This window comes from Acinonyx jubatus, chromosome E3 (genome assembly GCF_027475565.1).
Source record: "Acinonyx jubatus isolate Ajub_Pintada_27869175 chromosome E3, VMU_Ajub_asm_v1.0, whole genome shotgun sequence".
NCBI classification, from domain to species: Eukaryota; Metazoa; Chordata; class Mammalia; order Carnivora; family Felidae; genus Acinonyx; species Acinonyx jubatus.
This window is the reverse complement of record NC_069398.1, coordinates 16,135,023-16,155,906: the sequence shown is the minus strand read 5'-3', so window position 1 is coordinate 16,155,906 and position 20,884 is coordinate 16,135,023. Positions and strand designations below refer to the sequence as shown.

The 20,884-nt window shown below is 50.0% G+C and overlaps 1 protein-coding gene across 1 annotated transcript in view; it reads right to left on the bottom strand.

Moving 5' to 3' along the window:
- Nucleotides 1–225: 225 nt before the first annotated feature.
- The window catches only part of HS3ST4 (heparan sulfate-glucosamine 3-sulfotransferase 4), a 388,556-nt gene continuing 367,897 nt past the window's right edge, over nucleotides 226–20,884 (bottom strand). The window contains exon 2 of the mRNA XM_027051142.2: nucleotides 226–2,259. Within this exon, the coding sequence (XP_026906943.1) occupies nucleotides 1,623–2,259 (637 nt within the window). The 3' untranslated portion in view covers nucleotides 226–1,622. The remainder of the gene's footprint in view (nucleotides 2,260–20,884) is intronic.

Here is a 20,884-nt window from a genome sequence, read left to right as displayed (position 1 = left end):
ATTTCTGGCCAGGATCCGTCAAGCTAGAGACAGCCAAGCTCCTTTCCAGAGTCCCTTCCCTTGTGCCGTTTCCGGAATTATCCAGCCCTGTGGACAGAATCCCCTGGCAGATTCTCAAATCTGGGTCTTTCCGGCCACCTTGGAGAAGGGGCCAGTCCCAGAGTGGGAGGGGCGGGGGAGGGTTGGAGGTGACTGATACAAACACGGCAGCCGAGAGCCCATTAATCAGGTTGCATTAAGCTTTATAACAACACGGTTTTCATTTAGCGGGAGAAATGACAGTTTCATAGCAGCCGGACAGACTTAGCTCCCCCCACTCATACATCTTTTTAAATTTACTAGAACAGTCCTGGTTTGGGAGATCTGTGAACAAGGACTTGACGTCAAGTGCTGCGTTTCCATCGAATCAAAGTAATGGGAAGGGATGCTTCGTTCAGCAGCCCTTGGTGGGGGGTGTCCACAGACAGCCCTTGCCCTCGCCCACGTCCACAGACGGGATCTGACGGCCCTCCACAGAGGGAGCCCCAGTGTGTGCCATCTCTGCAGAGAGCAAATAAAGCACCAGGTGACCGCGAGGCGGGACGTGGTGGGGCGAACAGAAGCATGGTGACCGATTCCCTGTTCGTTGCGTTGCTCAGGATTACTCCTAACAGAAGACATGCCCACTCTACCGTCCTCGCCCCTCTGGGGACCCTAAGGGACGGAGCCCACTCTTAGAGCATTTCTTAGAACCACGGTTCTACGGGTCTTCACGTATGAAGACCGCCCACCGAAAAGTCTGGCCTTCTTTTTTCACCCCCAGAAATAGCACTTATCTGTTTCAACCCCAGGGCTCAGAACTCAATGGCAATCACGCTGCTCAGAGAACAGCCACGCGGGCCCGAGTCTATCATGAGGGCCCGCGCTAAGCTCCTCCACAGCCCGGGACACTCGTGGAGAGAGAAAGACCCAGCCCTTCCTAGAGGGCCCTTGGAAAGAAGCCTTCCAAGAGTGTCAGCTTTTTTATTTTTATTTTTCTGGTGAGGAACGTGCATGCCTCTGCCTTCATAAGGTGGGGAAGGGGGAAGTCACAGGGTTGTGGGATGAGACCTCTAAGGAGAAGGTTAGAGACGCCTCAGAGAAAGGACCTGGCTCCCTGGGAGTCCTGGAGTACTCAGCCACAAGGAGCATTCTGGAGAGGTGCCAAAGCAAAGGTTTATACAGCAGAGGGCTGTGCCAGATGCAGGGCTAGGACTCAGGCTTCTCAGGTGACCAAAGTAGACCTTCCTTTCTTTTCTTTAATCACTTAACCAAACGCTCCTGGCACGGTCTCTGACCTTGACAGCCATCTATCCTGTCTTCAGACTCCATTAATTAGCAGAAGACGAGAATTAGCAGTGGCTCCTGGTGGCCATCTGGTCAACCAGATGCCGCCGCCCGGGCAAACCCGGTGCCTCCGTGAGGATGCCGCAGGATCCACCCCTTCGCCTAAACCTACAGCGCTGGAAGCGATCGTGGCTGGACAAAGGAGGGGATCGACTTGGCACTCCAGCGAGGCTGAGGCCGTGGACCCCGGGGGGATTCAGGACTCAGGTAAGGAGCCTCCTTAGCTATTCGCTAGCCTTCCCTCTGCTTCCTTAGCCTCATTTGTCACCCTCTTCCCGTTCCCACTGGAAATCTTGGCCAGTCATTTGGTAAAACATCATGTTGAAGGGTCTGTAGAATTTCTGCAGTCTGTGGATCACATCTGGGTCGATGCGGGGATGAGTCCGACCTTTGCTCTTGCCTAAGCATCTGGGGGCACCGCTGTCTTCTGGCTTCTTGAGACAAGGAAACCCCTTGGTTTTGTTGAAATAGAAATGCTTTTCAGTCACCACACGCTTGAGGCCTAGAAAATCCTGTACTTTGGCCATTTCCCCGGCAGGGTCCACTATGAGTCGCTCACCACTGACAAAGAGGATTTGGGAGAGGGGGAAGTATTGGAGCCAGTTTTCCAGGTGCAGAGCATAGATCCCTATTCGAATGGCGCTCCAGGAGGCGTCGATCAGCCCTAGGGTCCGGTTTTTGAAGGCCAGTACCTCGAAGGTGGGGATCTCGGGTTTCTTGGACAGTGTCTGGGTGTAGTCGGAGATGGCCCTGGTCACGGGGTTTCTCACCACCACAATGAGCTTGATGTCCTTGGCCATGGCGTGGATACGCTTGGGAGCCTCATTCGTCACAAAGTAACTCGGCGTCTTCTCCATGGTCACCTGCCCATCCAAAGTCTTAGGCATCACATTTCTGGAAGAGGAAGGGAAAGGAAAGAGAGGGTCAATTCCCATCCAGAAACACTTTAACTTTTTGCACGAAACGTGTGCCAGCCAGAGCCCGATCGAGAACTACAAAACAAAATGCGCTGACAAACCCTGGGAATTCTTTTCTAACTCTGTGCCCACTCTCCACTCTGATCACAGTATCATCAGAAAAGGCAGCACAAGGCTTCCGAATTCACTCTTGGGGACCTCACATACCTGGGTTTAAATCTGCTGCCCTATCTCTTACCCAGTGCTGTTCAACTGGGACACACTCTTAATTTCTCTGTGTATTTGTTTTACATAATCTCTGAAATGGAGATAATGACAGCACTTACCTCACACCGTAGTATAAGGCTTAAGGGAGATAACACTTGTAAAGCATTTAGCACAGAATCCAGCACGTGCGAGAGCTTAATAAGTCAAGGATATTATTGTTGTCACAGCAGCTTTTGGAAAAGGTCTGGGCGCACCAAGAACTCAAAGATGATCTAGCCCAAGGGTTGGTCAACGACCACCTGCCCCTTGTTTTCGTACGGCTCACCGCGAGGAATGGTTTTTCATCTCTCAACGGTTGGAAAACACCCAACATAGTAATAATAACATTTTGTGAGGCATGAAAATTATACGAAATTCAAATTCCAATGCTCATAAATAAAGCTTCTCTGGAACACAGCCGCGCTCACCCCCTGATGTACTGTCTGGGGCCACTTCTGTGCTACAACAGCAGAGCTGAGTACTTGCAACGGGGACTTACTGACACACAAAGCCAAGCATATTTACTGTCTGGTCCTTCGGGAAAGCATTTGGCGAGAATTGACTAGTCCAAAGGCGTCACGAGGGAAAGGAAGAAATGAAGCCCAGAGGCCGGGAACCGGACAGGCTTCGCGACCTTCACACGGTGAGTCACGTCCCTCTCTTGTCCTTCCTCTGTAAAACCCTGAAAGCTCACCTGGAGTTCAAGTTCAGAGTAAAACGACACACAAATGGAGTTCTTAACTTTGCTCCCGAGGTTTGCCCAGTGAGCCAGGGGCAGGTCCCACACCACGTCTCTTGGTTTCCTTCCCAAGGTCGTGTCTCCAAACCCCACCCCTCCTTCCGTGTTCACCTTCAGAGTGGCCCTGTCTCATGTGAGAGCTTCAAGACATCAGAGGAGTTTGATGCTCTCTGTCCCCCAATCCCAGGGTGGCGGGCCTATCAATGATAACAGAGGCTCAGGATCCTATTATACAGTTAATTTGCTATAGGCATATGTAGACCAAAGTTAATTGATGATAAACCTGTTATACCGGTCGGTACAGCAGGCCATCTGCCACAATGTGCTCCACTCCATTAAGTCTATTCACTTCTGAGCCCTGCACCAAAGAGGTACATTTAGGATTACACAAGACCTCTTTGTTGTGAGGACATGCTTTTAAATGTCTCAGCTAATAAAACTTAATACCGACCACGATCCCTTAGCTTCCCCTACCATAATTAAATGTATTTACTATCGCGCGTGTAGAGAAAGAACGACTTTTCTTTTATCTCTAATTCACATGCTCCGTCAATAATTAATTGCTACTGGGTTTTGAGCTTTCTTGGCAAGCACCTTTAGGAGGCAAGAGGAACTTGCCTGGTAGAGAAAATTCACGTAGAGTCAGATGTTGTTAGTGCTCAAGGGTTGGACAGCCAGAAGTTTCCGGGTCAAAGCCAACAGCCCTGGCCATAGTCATGCTCGTCCCGGACTAACATATTGTCCAAGGTATTTTGAACGTCTTCATGTGCCTGTTCGGCTCTTGTCACATTTAACTGTTTCATAAGGCCGGGGGGGTGGGGGTGGGGCAGGGGTCGGGGGGTGCAGGGCACGGAACACAAAACGTGTGGGACTCCAGTGTGCAGGACTGCCGAGTTTCCGACCACCCACAGCACCGTGAAGTTGATAAAACTCTGAAGTTGCAAAGCCATCCAGGAAGTGTATTTAACCCACATTGAACCCCAAATTTCTCACCTCAAAAAACAGGGCTAATTAAGAGTCCCTCCCTTCTAGGATGGTAATGAAGACCCCATGAGGTAACAAGGGTAAATCACTTCTTAGAATAGTGCCTGGTGAAGGCCACGAAGTGTTATAACTGACACCAGGGGTACAAGACCACTGACACGGCAATTATTAGAGAAAAACAAGGAAAGAACATTTCTATCTGACCGCATGGCAAAGCTGAAAAACTGAGCTCAAGAACAGGTCTAGGGAAAAAGGCTAGTTTGACTCAAGCCAGTTATCATCAACCACACATCCCTGAACCAGAGGCTGGTGACCCACGAGGGAGCTACAATGAGTTCGGCCTGAGTTTAAGGAACGTGTTGCTGCCCTACTTTTATTTCAACTGGAGAGAGATATTCTCTCTCTTTGTAACTTATTTATTTATTTATGAGAGAGAGAGAGAGAGAGAGAGAGAGAGAGAGAGGAAAGCAGAGAGAGAGGGAGAAAGAGAACCCCAAGCAGACTCTGTGCTGTTAGGACAGAGTGCGATGTGGGGCTCAAACCCACAAACCGTGAGATCATGACCTGAGCCAAGATCAAGGGTTGGACACTCAACCAGCTGAGCCAGCCAGGTGCCCCCAGAGAGACACTGTCTTAGTATGAAACTCATGTCACACTATGAAAATATTAAATCATTATTAATGCAAAAAAATACTTGAAGATAGGTATTTTCAACATGGCCCCATCCAAATGTTTAATCCCTCCATGTATTGTTACCTATGGATTTTGTGGCCTTTTCTGTGAGCTCAGGAGCAGTTGCCAAGGTTTTCCTTCTCATTGGCCCTCTGCCATTCACTTCTGAGACCCCAGCGTTTGTCTTTTTATGGGGCCCCTTTCAAATTCATCTCCTGCATTTCAGCTAATTGCTACAGTCTGTCAAGACGTGTGTGGATCTCGAGTCCTCATCTGAAGCATCTGGAATGAAATGGCACCCCTCTTCCAAGCCAGTGTGTGTAGGGGAGTGAGCGTGTGCTCGGCTCAGTGCAAAGGGGAATGAGAGAAGGGGTGCTGGAGAAGGCAGAGGAGCCTAAATGGCTTTGATCATGTGACAAAGGAAGTAAAACATGTGGTTTGGGGAGACGCCTGGCATTTGGGCACCCAATGGTAAGACCATCTCAGTGAAGCCATGATACAGCTGTGTGGTATGGGCTACCCAGGATTTTTTGCCAGTAAGAAGATACACAGCAGCTGTTCCCCATCCGGGAAGTAGTCATCTCCCCTTTTCAGAACTGATGCTGAATCAGTTATGTTCATTCATTCATTCCTTCATTCATGAAACCCCTTTCATTCCTAGAGTCCTTGATAGCTGCCTGCATCGAGAGCTTAGAATACTGTCATAATAGGATTTGTTCCCAGGCCCTTCCTGGCTAGTCTCAGTTCCTGAAAGCCGCGGGCAATGTTTTTTTCCCCTTCGTGTCCCTCGCGTCTAACACAGTTCCCGCCACATATGGTAGCCGCCCCCCTAGCTCTCTGTGGTTGCCGGACGGACACACGAAGGACGTCCGGATGAAAGCATGATCCTTGGGCGTGAGGGGAATTGACGCCGTTTGGGGAGCCTGACCCTCCTGGGTAGGTTTTCCACGCGTGGCGGTTCGACGTCTGTGAGACCCGTGTCATCCGTTTCTGAAAGACCATGCACTTCGGCGTGGACCATCTGGTAAGAAAACACCGCAGCTGGGCTTGGAACAGCTCGTTAACAGTATCCGGGGTGCTTAGAGCAGCCGCGACATCAACATCAACACACAGTCCTGAAGCGAGAATCGTTCTGCAAGATCACACATCTGCTCTCACAGCCCCAAATGTTGATGAGCCACCATCCAGCGCGCTCGCCCTCCCCGCCTCCCACGCCGGGGTGGTGGCACTTTGCTACAGGATACGTGCCCGGGGGCCTTGCGGGAGACGATGCTAACAAGAATTACCACGCACCATTCACGGAGTGCCCACCCTGTGCTGTGCTCTCTGCTCCAAATTCAACGTCGGATGCCGGATCCACTCCTCGCAACGCCTCCAGGCATTGGCCTCTCCAGCCTAGTTGGTTAAGACCATAGACTCCGGACTTTCTGAGTTTGGATCCACTTATTAGCTGCGTGACCCTGGGCCAGTTACTTAACCCAAATAGCCTGTGTCTCCGATCCACTCTCTGGGAAACAGACATCGTACTATTCAGATCCATCTCCGAGGGATTTTATGAGGATTTAATAAGTCAATATCTAAAAGGGTCCCTTACACATTGAAGGCCCTGAATACATTAGCTGTTAATGTTTAAACACCTCTCTTAAGAAGATACTACCCTTAGGGCAGGAAACTGAGGCCCAGCGAAATTGATTAGCTCGCCTGAAGTCACAAGAAGTGGCCTTGGAAGTCAACCCCAGCTCTGTCTCGCACCACAACCCAAGCTCTTTGTTGCTGCCTGACAATGCTTAACGGAACTTCAGAGGCTCGGCAAGGTTGCGGGACTGGCCCAAGGTCACTCCGCCAGGGGGTGGCCGAGCTGAATGTAAAAATGACACTCATTACACATGTTGTAAAGGTGGACTGTCACTGACTTACCACTGGGAGTTGCGGCAAACCCAGGCCAGAATCCCCAGAAATTCTTGCCAGATCAAGCTACATCGTTCAATTTGTGATATCTCTCTCCGGGGCCTCCTCAATTGAAGCAAATGGATGCCATCATGAACGCCGAGGGAGAAAGCAATCACCCGTGTTAGATATAAAGTGCCCATTCTCTCTGGAAGGGTCAGTGGCACAGCTTGCCTTTGGCTTGCCTGATTTGGAGGTACGTGGGCAGCTCACATTTCCCCAAACGCATTTTCCGGTGGAACAAATGGTGCATAAATTAGCAATATTTTCTGAGCCCTCCTGATGAACTGTAACCCAGGAGAACGGTGGTTAGAGCAAGGGCATGAGGTAGGGCCATTTCCCCCGTGTCGAGGAAAAGAATTCACTTAGAAAGTCAGTCGAGCACCTGCTGCTTGCCAAGCCCCACACAAGGCAATTGCACACGTTCTCCTGGCCACAGCTCACAGATACCATGGGCTTCACGGAGCCCGTTTATACAGATGTGGCAGTTGAGAGCCAGGGTGACAATGAACCCTGTCCAAGGACATACAGGCAGGACCTGCCTTGCCCAGTTCTGTTGGAAAGTTCGTTGTGCTTTTCAAAAATATTCCACTTATTTATTTGGAGAGACAGAGAGAGAGAGACAGAGAGAGAATCCCAAGCAGGCTCTGGCTTTCAGCACGGAGTCTGACGTGGGGTTCGATCCCATGACCATGAGATCGTGACCTGAGCCGAAATCAGGAGTCAGTTGTTTTACCGACTGAGCCACCCAGGCACCCCTACTGGGCTTTTTAAACCCAAAATTCAAGAGGCACCTAGGTGGCTCAGTCGGCTGGGCGTCCGACTTCGGCTCAGGTCACGATCTCATGGCTTGTGAGTTCGAGCCTTGGGTCGGGCTCTGGGCTGACAGCTCAGAGCCTGGAGCCTGCTTCGGATTCTGTGTCTCTCTCTCTCTCTCTGCTCCTCCCCCACTCCAGCTCTGTCTCTCTCAAAAATAAAAATAAAACGTTAAAAAAATATTAAAAAAATTTTCAGGAATCTTGGAATCTCTGAAGGCGGAAATTCAAAGCATTTGAAAAGGACGTTTCTTATATAGAGCCCTAAGAAAAGCAGCATACCCTGGGGCCATATGACCATCAGCCAAATGGAAGCGGAGAAAGCAGGGATCTTGAGTTACAGCTGAGACTTAACAACTAACTTGCTGAATAAATTTAGGAAGGGGTTTTTCTCTTTGGATCAGCACGATGAAAGGGCTATGTGAAGACGAATCCTCTCATTAATCCCATCAAGTATTAATTGGTGCTTGTCGCGTACCAGGTGTTGAGCATAAACTGATGCTCAAGCATGCATGGTACCTGCCTTCAAAGGACTGTAAGTTCTTTGAGGAAAAGGTCTGACTATCCCATTTTTGGTCGGTGGTTCAGATGGACATCTCCGCGGTGGACAGACAGACGTCTCCTTTGCTGCCGAGTCTGGCTTGCATTCCCACACGCCCTTGCGGGAAGGTGTGGGTAGAGGGGGGGGATGGAAGCAGAAGAGAAGCCGCAGAGGATGATGAAGTGACCAGGGGGAGCGGGGAAATGAGGAAAGCATTGCAGTTTTATTTATTTTTTAATTTTTTATGTTTTAGTTATTTTTGAGAGAGAGAGAGAGAGAGAGAGAGAGAAGGAGTGGGGGCGGGGCAGAGAGAGAGGGAGACACAGAATCTGAAGTGGGCTCCAGGCTCTGAGCTGTCAGCACGGAGCCCAACGCGGGGCTCGAACTCATGAACCATGAGATCATGACCTGAGCCGAAGTCGGATGCTTAACCGACTGAGCCAACCAGGTGCCCCAAGCATTGCAGTTTTAAATGGCACATGGCTGGGGCGCCTGGGTGGCTCAGTCGGTTAAGTGTCTGACTCTGGGTTTCAGCTCAGGTCATGATCTCACAGTTCGGGAGTTCGAGCCCTGTGTCGGGCTCTGTGGTGTGGAGCTTGCTTGGGATTCTCTCTCTCTCTCTCTCTCTCTCTCTCTCTCTCTCTCTCTCCCCCCCTTCTTCTCTCTCTCTCTCTCTCTCAAAATAAATAAATACACATAAAAAAAGTAAATGACACATTGTGGGAGAAAATAGCAAACCCAGGTCTCAGGCATTTTTGTTCTAAAGTTTGTGCCAGGCAGGTCTGGGAAGGTTTATGAAGGTCTATGTCAGACACACGTCATGGAGGCGGGAGGAGCATGAGTCCTACCGAAGTAGGCTGAGAGGGTAGACACCCCTCATTCCCAGTGGTTCTCAATGAATCAACTGGGGCTCAGAGAAGTTGCACGTCTTGACTAAGGTCACACAGCTCACCGGTGTGGCAGGGTTGGGATTCGGAACCCAGCGGAACCTGTGGTCCTCACTGCTCTTCAATATGATAAGGAGAGGAAGGTCCAGAGTGGAGCTAGAGCCTGGGGGAGGGCACCGGATGGCAGCCTCCAGTGCAGAAATGAGGGTCCACTAGGCATCCATAGCCACAGAGAGACCCTGGCATCCACAGCTGATAGGGTCTTGAGCTTTGGTGGGACATGGGTGGGATGAGGGCAGGCAATATTTAGGAACTTTCTCCTAATCGCTTTGATCTTCCCGATGACAGGAGAGCAGGGCCATCTGCTAAGCTTGAGGGCCTTGGGAGTGGGGTTACGGGTCTCAGAACAGAGGGAGCTGGATATATATCGATAATTTCTGGATTATGGTGACCTATGGAGAAATCACCCTGTGTTCGGTTTTTGCCTTGGGAGACTCATCTGGAAGAAAAAGCGGGGAACTCATCACTACCCTCACCCTCACCCCCAATCACCGCCACCAAACATCCCTCGGCCCTTGGGTTTCAAGAAAGGTTTGTATTCTAATGCAAGTGAAACGTGCCTTGAAACCCGCAAGATGAGTTTGAACAGGAGTCTTTTACTGATCGTTATACAGAGCCACCTCTGACACCCTCTGTGGAGCAGCCCAGGGTCCCAGGGGACACGTTTCTGAAGATATCGTCACAAACGAACAAGGTGAACGCCTAGGTTATCAGTGGATGCCGGCAACCAGAGAATGGAAGCGAAGGAATATGAGAACACATTCCGCTCTCAGAGCAGAGTTATTTGGGAGAATCATGCCCTGTACTCTCTCCTGAGGGCCGCCAAAGTGTCATGAACCACGTGGGGGTGGAACTTATCTCAAACGATCAGAAGTTGACCCTGGGTAGACTAAGTCGTTCTGTGGCCAAGGACACACTACAAGACAAAGACAGATGGAAAAATGGAAGGCCGCTTTCAGGCCGTTTCTAGTTCTACAGCAGGATGATGCACAGCTTTTCAGAGGCAGCTCTTGCTTTTCCAAATGAGTACAATGAGGGCTCCACAATTGTTAGCCACAATTTTTAGGAATCCGAGGGTGTCATCACTCCCTAAGTAGTGAGGAGCTGGTCGTGAGGAATATTAAGGTCCTTACGTCCATGTTCTCGGATCTGGTCTCGAACAGAAACTGGCGGGGCAGATTCAGGGCTCACATCATCTTCTCTGGAGCCCAGGGGAAGATTTACGTGTCTAGGCGTCCCAACTGCCCCCTGCAGGGTGAAGAAATGCGAGCCTATCACAGCGGGTTCCGTGCCTTCACTCACACGCCCTTCACGGATTTCCAAATTCTTATCCTATGTATGTTTCCCTTCACTAGCTCTAAGTTTTAGAACCGACTTATCCAGGTAATTATAAATTTATTATTTTATAGTTTATGTATTGCAAGTACATACAATTGCTCACTCAGCGTTTCCTCACAGGAGACGGCCGAGATCACAAACTATGATCTTAGCCAAATCTTAGCCAAAAAGAAAAAGAGAGAAAACTGTTCAGGCGTGTGTTCATTCATTCGTCAACTACCGTGTGTCTGGCACTGTGCTAGACTGGGGGGGAAAACACCCAAGGGCAAGATCTTGCCCTGAAGAAGTTTGTATTTTTTGAAATAAAATAGTTTACAGAGGTCTGTGCTTGTCTCCGAGGATTCATAGAAGGCTGTGAGTTTTAGGCTGGGAATCACTGGGGGAGGGTCGTGTGAATTCCAGCGTCCACCGTCGCTTCCTTCGGAAGCTTTGCTAAATGCACGTTCCTCCTGACCAAGGTGTGTGGCCACGCGTTCAACCTCGGGGCTGTCTCTGAACGACACGTCCTTTGAGCAACTCGTTTCACGTCTTTGACCCCCACTTCCACCATGCATCGAACGGAGACAACATCTCCTGTCCGTTGACGAGCAAAGGTACCAGGCATCCTGGAACAGAGCAAGCATCCGTATGGGTCCCTTCTTGTTATTGCCGCCGATGTAATGTAGTGCATACTAGGTGCAAACAAATCGGTTTGTTGAGCGAGTGTGGGACCACAGCCCTGTCCAAATTCTGGATCTGTAGGACCATCGCAGGTCGTCTAATATATGCACCCCTACGTAAATGCCAACGCGGAGTCACGGAAACCCACCGCTCAAACAGGTGTAGATACAACGCACTCTTAGAGCACCAAATAGCTTTGGTTGGGCATATATATCCCAGTTAGTTACTAGAACCCTTCTTCTCCTTGCCACCCTGAGGTGGCCCAAGCATCTGGGATGCCTCATGGCTGGGCAGAACTTGGCCACTTTGGGGGCGGGGCCTCATTGTACTCCACTTATAGGCATTGCTTTTCTCTCTCCCTGCTGTCGCTGACTTTTCCTGTGCCACTGCCCGTCTTTAGCATCAACGGACCACCACCTTGTTCACATGGTTTGATTCAGAAAACGCACATGCACAGAAAACAACTATAACTTCAACAGTCCTTTAAAGTGAGTTCGTGATGGGGGGCGCCTGGGTGGCTCAGTCGGTTAAGCGTCTGACTTTGGCTCAGGTCAGGATCTCGCGGTTCGTGAGTTCGAGCCCCACGTCAGGCTCTGTGCTGACGGCTCGGAGCCTGGAGCCCGCTTCGGATTCTGTGTCTCCCTCTCTCTCTCTGCCCCTCCCCTGCTCACACTCTGTCTCTCAAAAAATACATAAATGTTAAAAAAAATTAAAAAAAAAATAAAATGAGTTTGTGATGGAGTCATCACCAGTCAACCTGCTTTTTAGAAAGGTTGCCCCGTGTGTGTGTGTGTGTGTGTGTGTGTGTATGTGTGTCTGAGATTTTTTACTGATTTATTTTCTATGCCACGTGTGGTATTATAGGGACATGGAAGTCCTTTGTAATAATTCTCAAGCCCATAGGTTGAGAAGCATGGTTCCAAAGTCTAAACCATTGCCTGCCTATAACCTCAGCCTCCACCAGCGCCCTTTGCCCACAGCCGTCCCTCCAACTCTCTCGCTCTGGTTATTGGACAGTCTCACCCCAGAGGTTCTAAGACAAGACACCCCCTTGACTCTGAATCGATGAGATTACGGAACACACTTCGCCTGCCCCCGGATCGTTCTTCTCTGATACTTTATTCGGACACATTCCAAGAGTGACCCCACCGCAGAACTTCACACCCCAACCTCGATTAGCTCTTTCATTGTTATTTTCTTTCCCTGGGCTCGGCAGGGGCCACGATGAGATGTCGATTACGGACGGGTCCGTGTGTCTGCACTGGTCATGGACGGTGAAAGGAGAGGAGAGAGGAAGGCTGCGTTCCAAATGTCTCCACCTCCCACTGTACTCCCAGCTGTGTGTCACTGCATCCCTGCCCTCGGGACACCGCCAGCCTCCTTCCTTTTCGCCTGCATCCTGATGCTGATCCAAGCCCCGCCTGCTCCTGCCCAGTGTTTCTCTCTCACCCGTATGCATATCTAAGCCTCTTAACTGTGTGGGCCGCTGCAACGCTCAGCGTCAGAGGGACAAAGACACTGTTCTTTGTGAAGGTGACACCCGATCTGCTGGGTTTTCATTCCAATCTCGCTTTTGCCTGGCACCAACCGCCCCCACCTGCTTCATTCCACCGGCTTCTCCAGACACTCACGTGACCCCTTGGTGGAGGCCCCATCATCACCTGCTTGCCTAGAGCATCGCTTGATTGACCGTTTGTGGCCGTGCCTCCTGAGCTTGGTGTTTCCTGCCCAGGAGGTAAGGTCCCCCAGGCTGTGGCCCCCCGGGAGCCTGGTTTACTCTACTTTACTCCACCTTGACTCTAAAGGACTTAGGAAAACCTCAGTGTCCCCCCCACCCCAATTCATATGCGAAATCCTAACACCCAGTGTGATGGTTCTGGGGGTGTGGCCTTTGGGAGATGATTAGCAATAAAGGCGAAGCTCCCCGCCCACTTCCGCCAAGTGAGGGCATAGACAGATGACGAAGAGACCAAGAAGCGGGCCCTCACCACACACCGAATGTGCCAGTCCCTTGCTGTTGGAGCTTTTGGGTTCCAGAACTGTAGGAAATAAACGCTTCCTGTTTGAGCCACCCAGCTGATGGTATTTTTGTTACAGGAGCCTGAAGAGACTAAGCAAGATGTACTCAGCACAGTGCTTGGAAGTTATGAATCACTCGGCACAAGTGTTGATATTCGTTGCTGTTCCGTGGGAAGCCTGTTGTATGCAGCATTCTCAGACGACGCCACCCAGGACCCGTGCTCCTAATGAGATCATTTAAAGCTGACCCCGTGCGCATCCTTACAATGAACTTTGCTTTGGCGAATAACGTGTGTGTGTGTGTGCTTCTCCCCGGTGAGCCAAGGAACCTGGTCAGCTAGATGGGTAATGCTCAGAGCGCTTGACGTTTTATGGGGGAAAGGCTCGTTCGGGTCCACTCACGCCCCGCCGCGGAAACCTGTAAAATCAGTCGGTCGCAGGGGAAGCAACCATCCACGTGAATGACAGGTGTGAACAGTGCTATGAGGAACGAGGTTTCATCTCCCGGCCATGGGCCGGCTCTAGTGTTTGCCTGCCACGGGGACAGTGCTGAAGAGAACCGTCCTCTCTGTGGCGAGAATGCAGCCCAGAAGCCCCCTCCGTCCTCACACCTGGCCAGGATGGTGGGACAGACGGCTTCTCCTACAAAGCGCCCGGTCAGCGCCTTCCGAGTTGCCCTTGAGAGATCTGCATCCCCCAAATCAAGATCTCCAGCTTCGGTGATGTTAAGTACAATCATAAATTAATTAGTGCTTCCTACAGTGCCTGTATTTAGATCCGACTTTCACAGCTTGGGGCGCACGAAATACGAAACAGATTTTGAAACCAATCAATCTGATCATGTAGCAGATGGGGAAATGACAGATAGATGGGAAAGAAGATCGGCACACACCTAGAGAGATATACACAAACACGCACACGCTGTGCTATCAGGATGGAGGGTTCTTACGTTATCAGACGTTCACACACACCAGTCCCCTGCAGTGTGTCTTTCTGATTCTGTCACACACACACACACACACTCATACACACACTCACTCATACACACACACACACACACACACACACACACACACACACACTCTGCTCCTCCTATAAATGAGTCCTCGAGCACAATCCCCTTCCTTCCCCAGGCACCGTCTAAAACTGCTCTCCTTCACGCCAGCCTCTTCTGTCCACTTCACAGGGCTTTTTCTTATCGGAAATTATCCTGTTCATGTGTTTATTTTCCTGCGTGCAGTCTGTCCGTCCTCCAGAAGAAACCAAGCTCCAAAGAAGAAAGGCGACCGGGCGCCTCTGTGTATGGCTGTCTCCCCTGCATCTCACACAGTGCCTAGAATCGCAGAGATCTCAATAAGCATTTTCTGGATGATGGAAGAAAGGAGGGGAAAGAAGGCCCGCTTAATAAAATCGATGTAAACTTTGGCTATAATTATTATATTATTGTCACATTGTTCCTCTGCTGAAATGCTTTCAATATATTGAAAGCATATTGAAAAATATATGTATATTTTTTTGAGAAAGAGAGAGGGGCAAGAGAGAGAGAGAGTGTGCATGTGCATGTGAGCAGGGGAGGAGCGAAGGGAAAGAGAGAGAGAATTCCAAGTCAGTATGGAGCCTGATGTGAGGCTCGATCCCATGACCCTGGCATCACAACCTGAGCTGAAATCAAGAGGCAGATGCTCAATTGACTGAGCCCCCCAGGCACCCCTATCTCTCGTTATATTAAAAAACTCTAACCCCTTCTTTATGGTCCCTAAGGCTCTATACGAAATGTTCCTAAACTCAATCCCATTCCCCCAAGGTCCCAGCACTGGCTGTCACCTCTCTCTGTCCCCCTAAGGACTTCAGATCCTTTCCCTTCTACATTTGCTCTGTCTTCTTCCTGCAACGCTGTTTTCCCAGATCCTTGCACAGCGGGCTTTTTCTCACCTTTCAGGTCTTATATTAAATGTCTGGCTCTGCACTGTTCAATGCGGAAGCGACTAACCACATGTGGTAGCTATTTCAATGTAAATTAATTAAAATAAAATAAAGGTGCAAGTCCTCAGTGTTCAAGAGCTACGAATGGCCAATGGCTACTGCGTTGGAGGAACATATATAGTATATCCCATGGTCATAACGTTCTATTAGATAGCGTTGATCTGGTCCATCAGCTGTGATGTTTGTGATAATCTATACACCCCTTAAAAGTTACCTGCCACCCAGGCTTCCTCTGATCTTTCTGCCCCAAATAATGCCCTGCCCAAGTCACTTTCTATCTCATTGTCCTGCCTTTTCTTTATTTCACTTTATGACATCTAATTTACTGATTGGTCCACATGATGGCTGATGCCTCCCCACCTGGAATTAAGCCTCATGATGGCAGAACTGTGTCTTATTCATCAAGTTTTAGATCTATCTATAATAGAGCATGGTGCGGCATAGGTGCTTAATAAACCATGAATACATGAACGGCCCTCTTGGAAATGAATGCCTACATTCACATTTTCACTCACATATACACTCATTTCATGCACCCAAAGAGGCCAGGGCAGGACAAAGGAGGGGAAAAAGGTTGAATCTGGTGCTAGGTAGGTCTCCATCTCTTGGCCACCAGCTGGTAACAAGGTAGGAAAGGCTCAGGCTGGCCCACTGATGATGCTGATGCCAACTCAGAACCAGTTAGACATGGCAAGACCTTAACCATGAAATGCACGTGGAATATGGAGTCACCCAACTCCAGCTTCTGGAAAGGTATACTCCCCGGAGTTTGAACTGGCAGTCAGTTCCAGAATCACGCTGCAGGTCAGGGAAAGACATAAGAATGAAGAACAGGGACTGGAATTCAGTGCGGGGCTCAGCCTGTCCCCTCCTCAAAGTCAACCACCTCCCCGGAGGCTCTATTCTCTGGAGAAGAAACAAGCTGATTGAACTCGCCGCCTGGTTTGTGGTTATGGGGCTCGTGCACAGCATCTTCAATAATTTCTCCATCTGTGATTCTGCATCAAAGGGATCGATGCCGTGAGGTCACACACCAGTGACCTCAACTCCGGAGGCACAGAATTCCTTGGGACCCACAACTGGGGATTCTGATTCAACTGGTCTGTGATGGTGCCTGGCCATTGGTTATCTTCTAAACGCTCTCCAGGGCACTGTAATGAGTCACCAGGATATAGAAACACATCCCTAAACCAAATTCCTTGAAAGACAGCAACCCATCTTGTCCATCTCTGCAAACTCAGAGGACAGGGCTGGGCTGGAATTGGATTGATGTTGCCCCATGAATAAACAGATGGACAGACAGTTGGATACATGCGATGCTTGGTTAATTTTATGTATCAACTTGACTGGGCGAAGAGATGCCCAGATAGATGGAGAAACATTACTTCTGGGTGTATCTATTTCTGGGCGAGATTAGCACTGACATTGGTAGACTGAGCAAAGATCTGCCCTCACCAATTCAGGTGAGCATCATCCAATCTATCGAGGGTCTGAATAGAACACAAAGGCAGAGGAAGGGCAGATTTGCTCATTGTGTCTGTCTTCTGCCCTCAGACATCAACACACCTGTTATTGACACTTAGAATACCAGTTCCTCTGGTTCTCAGTGGTTTGGACTTGAACTGAATGACACCACTAGCTTTTCTTGTTCTTCAGTTTGCAGATCATGGGATTTTTTTTTGGCCTTAATCATCCCATAAACCAATTCCTATAACAGCGCTCTCTCTCTCTCTCTCTCTCTCTCTCTCTCTCTCTCTTACTGGCTTTCATGAAGCAAGCCACCATAGGGAAAAGTGCATTCGTCAGGAAACAAGAGGACAGACTCTAGTGAACAGCCACAAGTCAACAGTCCACATGGAACTGAGCCCTGCCAGCAACCACACAATTTTGGAAGCCATTCTTCTCCAGTCGAGCTTCAGATGAGACCCCAGCCCGGATCCTGCCTGCTCTGGACTGTGAGTCTGAGATCTCCTTTTCGATAAAGGAAATTAGCAATGTTAGCTGTTAAAGACCTCTTAGCATCCAATTGAGATCCGCTCCTTTGACTTAAATGAAATCTTTTCAAAAAGATTGAAAGGGAATAATTTTCTCTTCCCTATCTCTAATTGCATGGGTCTGTACTTGTTCCTAATTCCTATAGCCAAACACACCTCTCCATCGGCCTCCAGCTGCCAGATGACAACTACATCTCATTTAGGATGGGACTATGTCAGCACTCTCTCTCACTGACCCCAGCAGATGGAACCCAGAAATAATAGATGGCCTCCTCCAGAGTGCTGTCACACTTACATGCACCTGGGATATCCTGTCTTTCCTCCATTTCTATTATTCCGGTTCTATCCACGGGACTGGGATTTTCTGCCCACTTGGGTGCAAAGCATTCTACCTCACCACTATCACAGAAGCACACACTGATCCCAATCTCCTTCACTGAGGCTCTATTCGTTTTTGCAGACTTCTCCGAGGCTGGACTCAGAGTCTTAGCCAAGTTCTAGCACTTAGGGGAGGAATCATCAGGAAGATCCGTGTCTGGAGAGGGTATGGGGGGTGTGCGGACCTGTGCTGCTGGTTGTGGGGGAGGGGCACGCGAAAAGTCACCACCTTTTTTGCACGTCTGATTGTGTTGCCTACACTTCTTTCTCTCACATCTGTGCACACAACCCCGCAATCATCGCACCATGTTAAGAAAACTCCACTTTTGGAGAATGTGCTCAGGGTGAGTTAGCATCTATCCCTTTGCTATTCCCTTTTGCGGGAGCGTTGACAACACAGACAAACGGCACACACTGAGGTCTACAGAGATGAGAACCGTCCAAGGGCTGAGCCCTGGGGGCGTCTGTGCAAGGATCTCAGGGGTCGGAGGCGCGGGGACAGGAACGTGCCAGGGGGTGAACCTAAAGGAGCAGGTGCCTCCAGACAGGACGTTTCTTCCCCACCCGCCGTGGGCTGAGTCTGCAACCTGGGCGGCCCCGCGACACAGGCCGCGCTTGGCGGCTCCCGCCCGGACGAATTACTAGCGCTAGTAAATGTCTGCTCTGGCTCATCAATGCATAAGGCCCACCACACAGACCGCAACCGCCTGTAATCGAGGCTCACGCAACATGCAGAAAAGACTGGCGCGCGCGGAAGATATAAACGACGCTGTCGCCCGCGGTTGCCGCAGGAAACGGGGCCGCGGAGATGGAAATTGCATCGTGGGTTTACTGCCGAGACAACCTGCCTCCCTTTGCCACCGCCGCCCTGGAAGGCAGAAGGAATTAGCTGTAAATATTTTACAGGTGGTAATTTGCAGGAGTAAATCACGGTTCGTTTTGCCAGAGCGTGCGCTGAACGAGCTTGAGTTTCTTTTTCTCCTGGAGGTTATTTGTGATGTCATCTTACCGGTTTCATCCTGCGTTTAATCTAGTCCGCCACATGTTTATGGCTTCTTATGCTAAATGATCCTGTGTCTTCTGGATGGGCTGGAGCGTCGGGACCGGGTGGGGCGGCAAACAGGATTCCTTCCAGTGTTCTAAGACTTGGCCCATTGGACCCCCATACTCATTGCTGGCTCTTTATTCATTCACTTACTAGGCAGTTTTTTTAGAATGAGGGAGGGAGGGAGGGGGAGACGGGGAGAGGGAGAGGGGGAGAATACATAAGCAACCTTCACGTTCAGCATGGAGCCCAACGCAGGACTCGATCCCACGGCCCTGGGATCATGACCTGAGCCCAGATCAAGAGGCGGCTGCTTCACCGACCGAGCCCCCCAGGCGCCCTTCATTTACTAAGCAACTTCTCACTGATCCCTGGAACCAGAAACTCCACTACATCCTAGGAGATGAAGATCAATGTTACCTGCCCCGATACTGCCTACTGGGGAGATCCCCAATAATACCTAAAAGTTACTCCTACCAATAAATACCCACTAGTAATATTTCCTGAGATCTTACTACATGTCAGGCATCGGTCCAAGCTCTCTGTAAAATGAAGCTCATGGTCCCCTTACAACAATCCTCTGGGGTAACAATTACTTGTCTCCCTATTTTACAGATAAGGAAACTGAGGCACAGGGTAGTTCCGTGCTTTACCCAAGGTCACACAGCTGGCAGAGTTCTGCTAGGGCAGCCCCATCCACCACTCTTCGAGGACGCTACCCTTGATATGCAAACAAGCCAGGGGAAGCCGGCTCATTATGATTAAGCACCTGTCACATATGCTTTATGATGTAGATTTACATTCGGATTTACAGTGCCTTATAACGGAGATCTGTAAGGGGATTTCTAGGACAACACATCCTTTCATTTCTAATTCTGGAAAATAAGCTCTGTGATTTTACTCCTTTTACCAAGGAACATGAGGCTCAGACAGTGACCCACCCCGCAAACATACCCTAATAAAATGCCGCCAGCCTGAGATACGCATACAGGATTTTCGGACCCTTGCCGCAAACACATTTCATGCTGCAGTGTGCTGAGAGCTGGCGTAGACCAAGGTCTGTTCGAGGCACTGTGAGGCCAGAAGAGGGAAAATCTGACCCCTGAAAGGGGGAAGAGGGGGCGCCTAGTCTAAATTGTGAAGACAAAGAGCATTTGCTTTCTTTAAAAGAAATTTTTTTTAACCCTTATTCATTTTTGAGAGGCAGAGCATGAACAAGGGAGGGGCAGAGAGAGAGGGAGACCCAGAATCGAAGCGGGCTCCAGGCTCTGAGCTGTCCGCCCAGAGCCCGACGTGGGGCTTGAACCCATGAACTTCGAGATTGTGACCCGAGCTGAAGTCGGACGCTTAACGGGCTGGGCCGCCCGGGCGCCCCAACAAAGAACATTTTAGATAGTCGGGAGTGGCATTGCTAGAAGAGGCAGAACAGTAGGTATCTGCTGGTGCCAGATATCACCCGCTGACGTTTTTGTGTTGCCTAAATTCATGCACATAGGACGCGACAGGTTAATCTGCACTCAGCAGAGGCGAGGTTAGGTGGCAAAATGGCACAGTGAAGGCTCAGGGCAGAGAGAGTCCCCATGACATCGTCCCTGCTGTCCCCTCTACGCTAGGGGGTCAGCACAGGAAGAAAGGCGTCTGGTTTCACTTTCCTCCTGCTCACTTATCTGCTGTGAGTTGCTGAGCAGATCACTGCCCTTCTTGGCCCCCACAGTGGAATATCCCCAGAGCCACCCAAAGGTGGGGGGGCCGAATGTGCGAGTCCGTGTCCCTACTCCAATCAGAGAGGGCTGGTCTCAGCTCCGTGACTCTGAACGGGGCCTGTCTGAGTTAAATCTCACACCCTGCCGTCCTTTCGATGTTCAGCTCTTGGCTTTTCCTTCCATGCTTTTTGGTCCATCGCTGAGAACACTGGTTTCCAACGATCAACAAGAAATGTCTCGGGTGAACGTTTTGTAAAGGGGAATTTACTCAAAGGATATATACATATGGTGACTCATAAGCTTACGAATAGCCTTGGAAAAGGTAGGAGGAGGGGAAACCCGGGAACACAGATGGGCCACAGGATCTCATGGAGAGTCTTAGTAGGGCACCATCACAGGAATGGTCCTACAAGGACCCCCTTTCTCCTCCATTTTCCTGTTCTTTTTTTTCTTTAATGTTTATGTATTTATTTTGAAAGAGAGAGGGGAGGGGATGGAGGGCAGAGAGAAGGGAAAGAGAGAAGCCCAAGCAGGCTCCACACTGTCAGTGCAGAGCCTGACGTGGGGCTTGATCCCACGAACCATGAGATC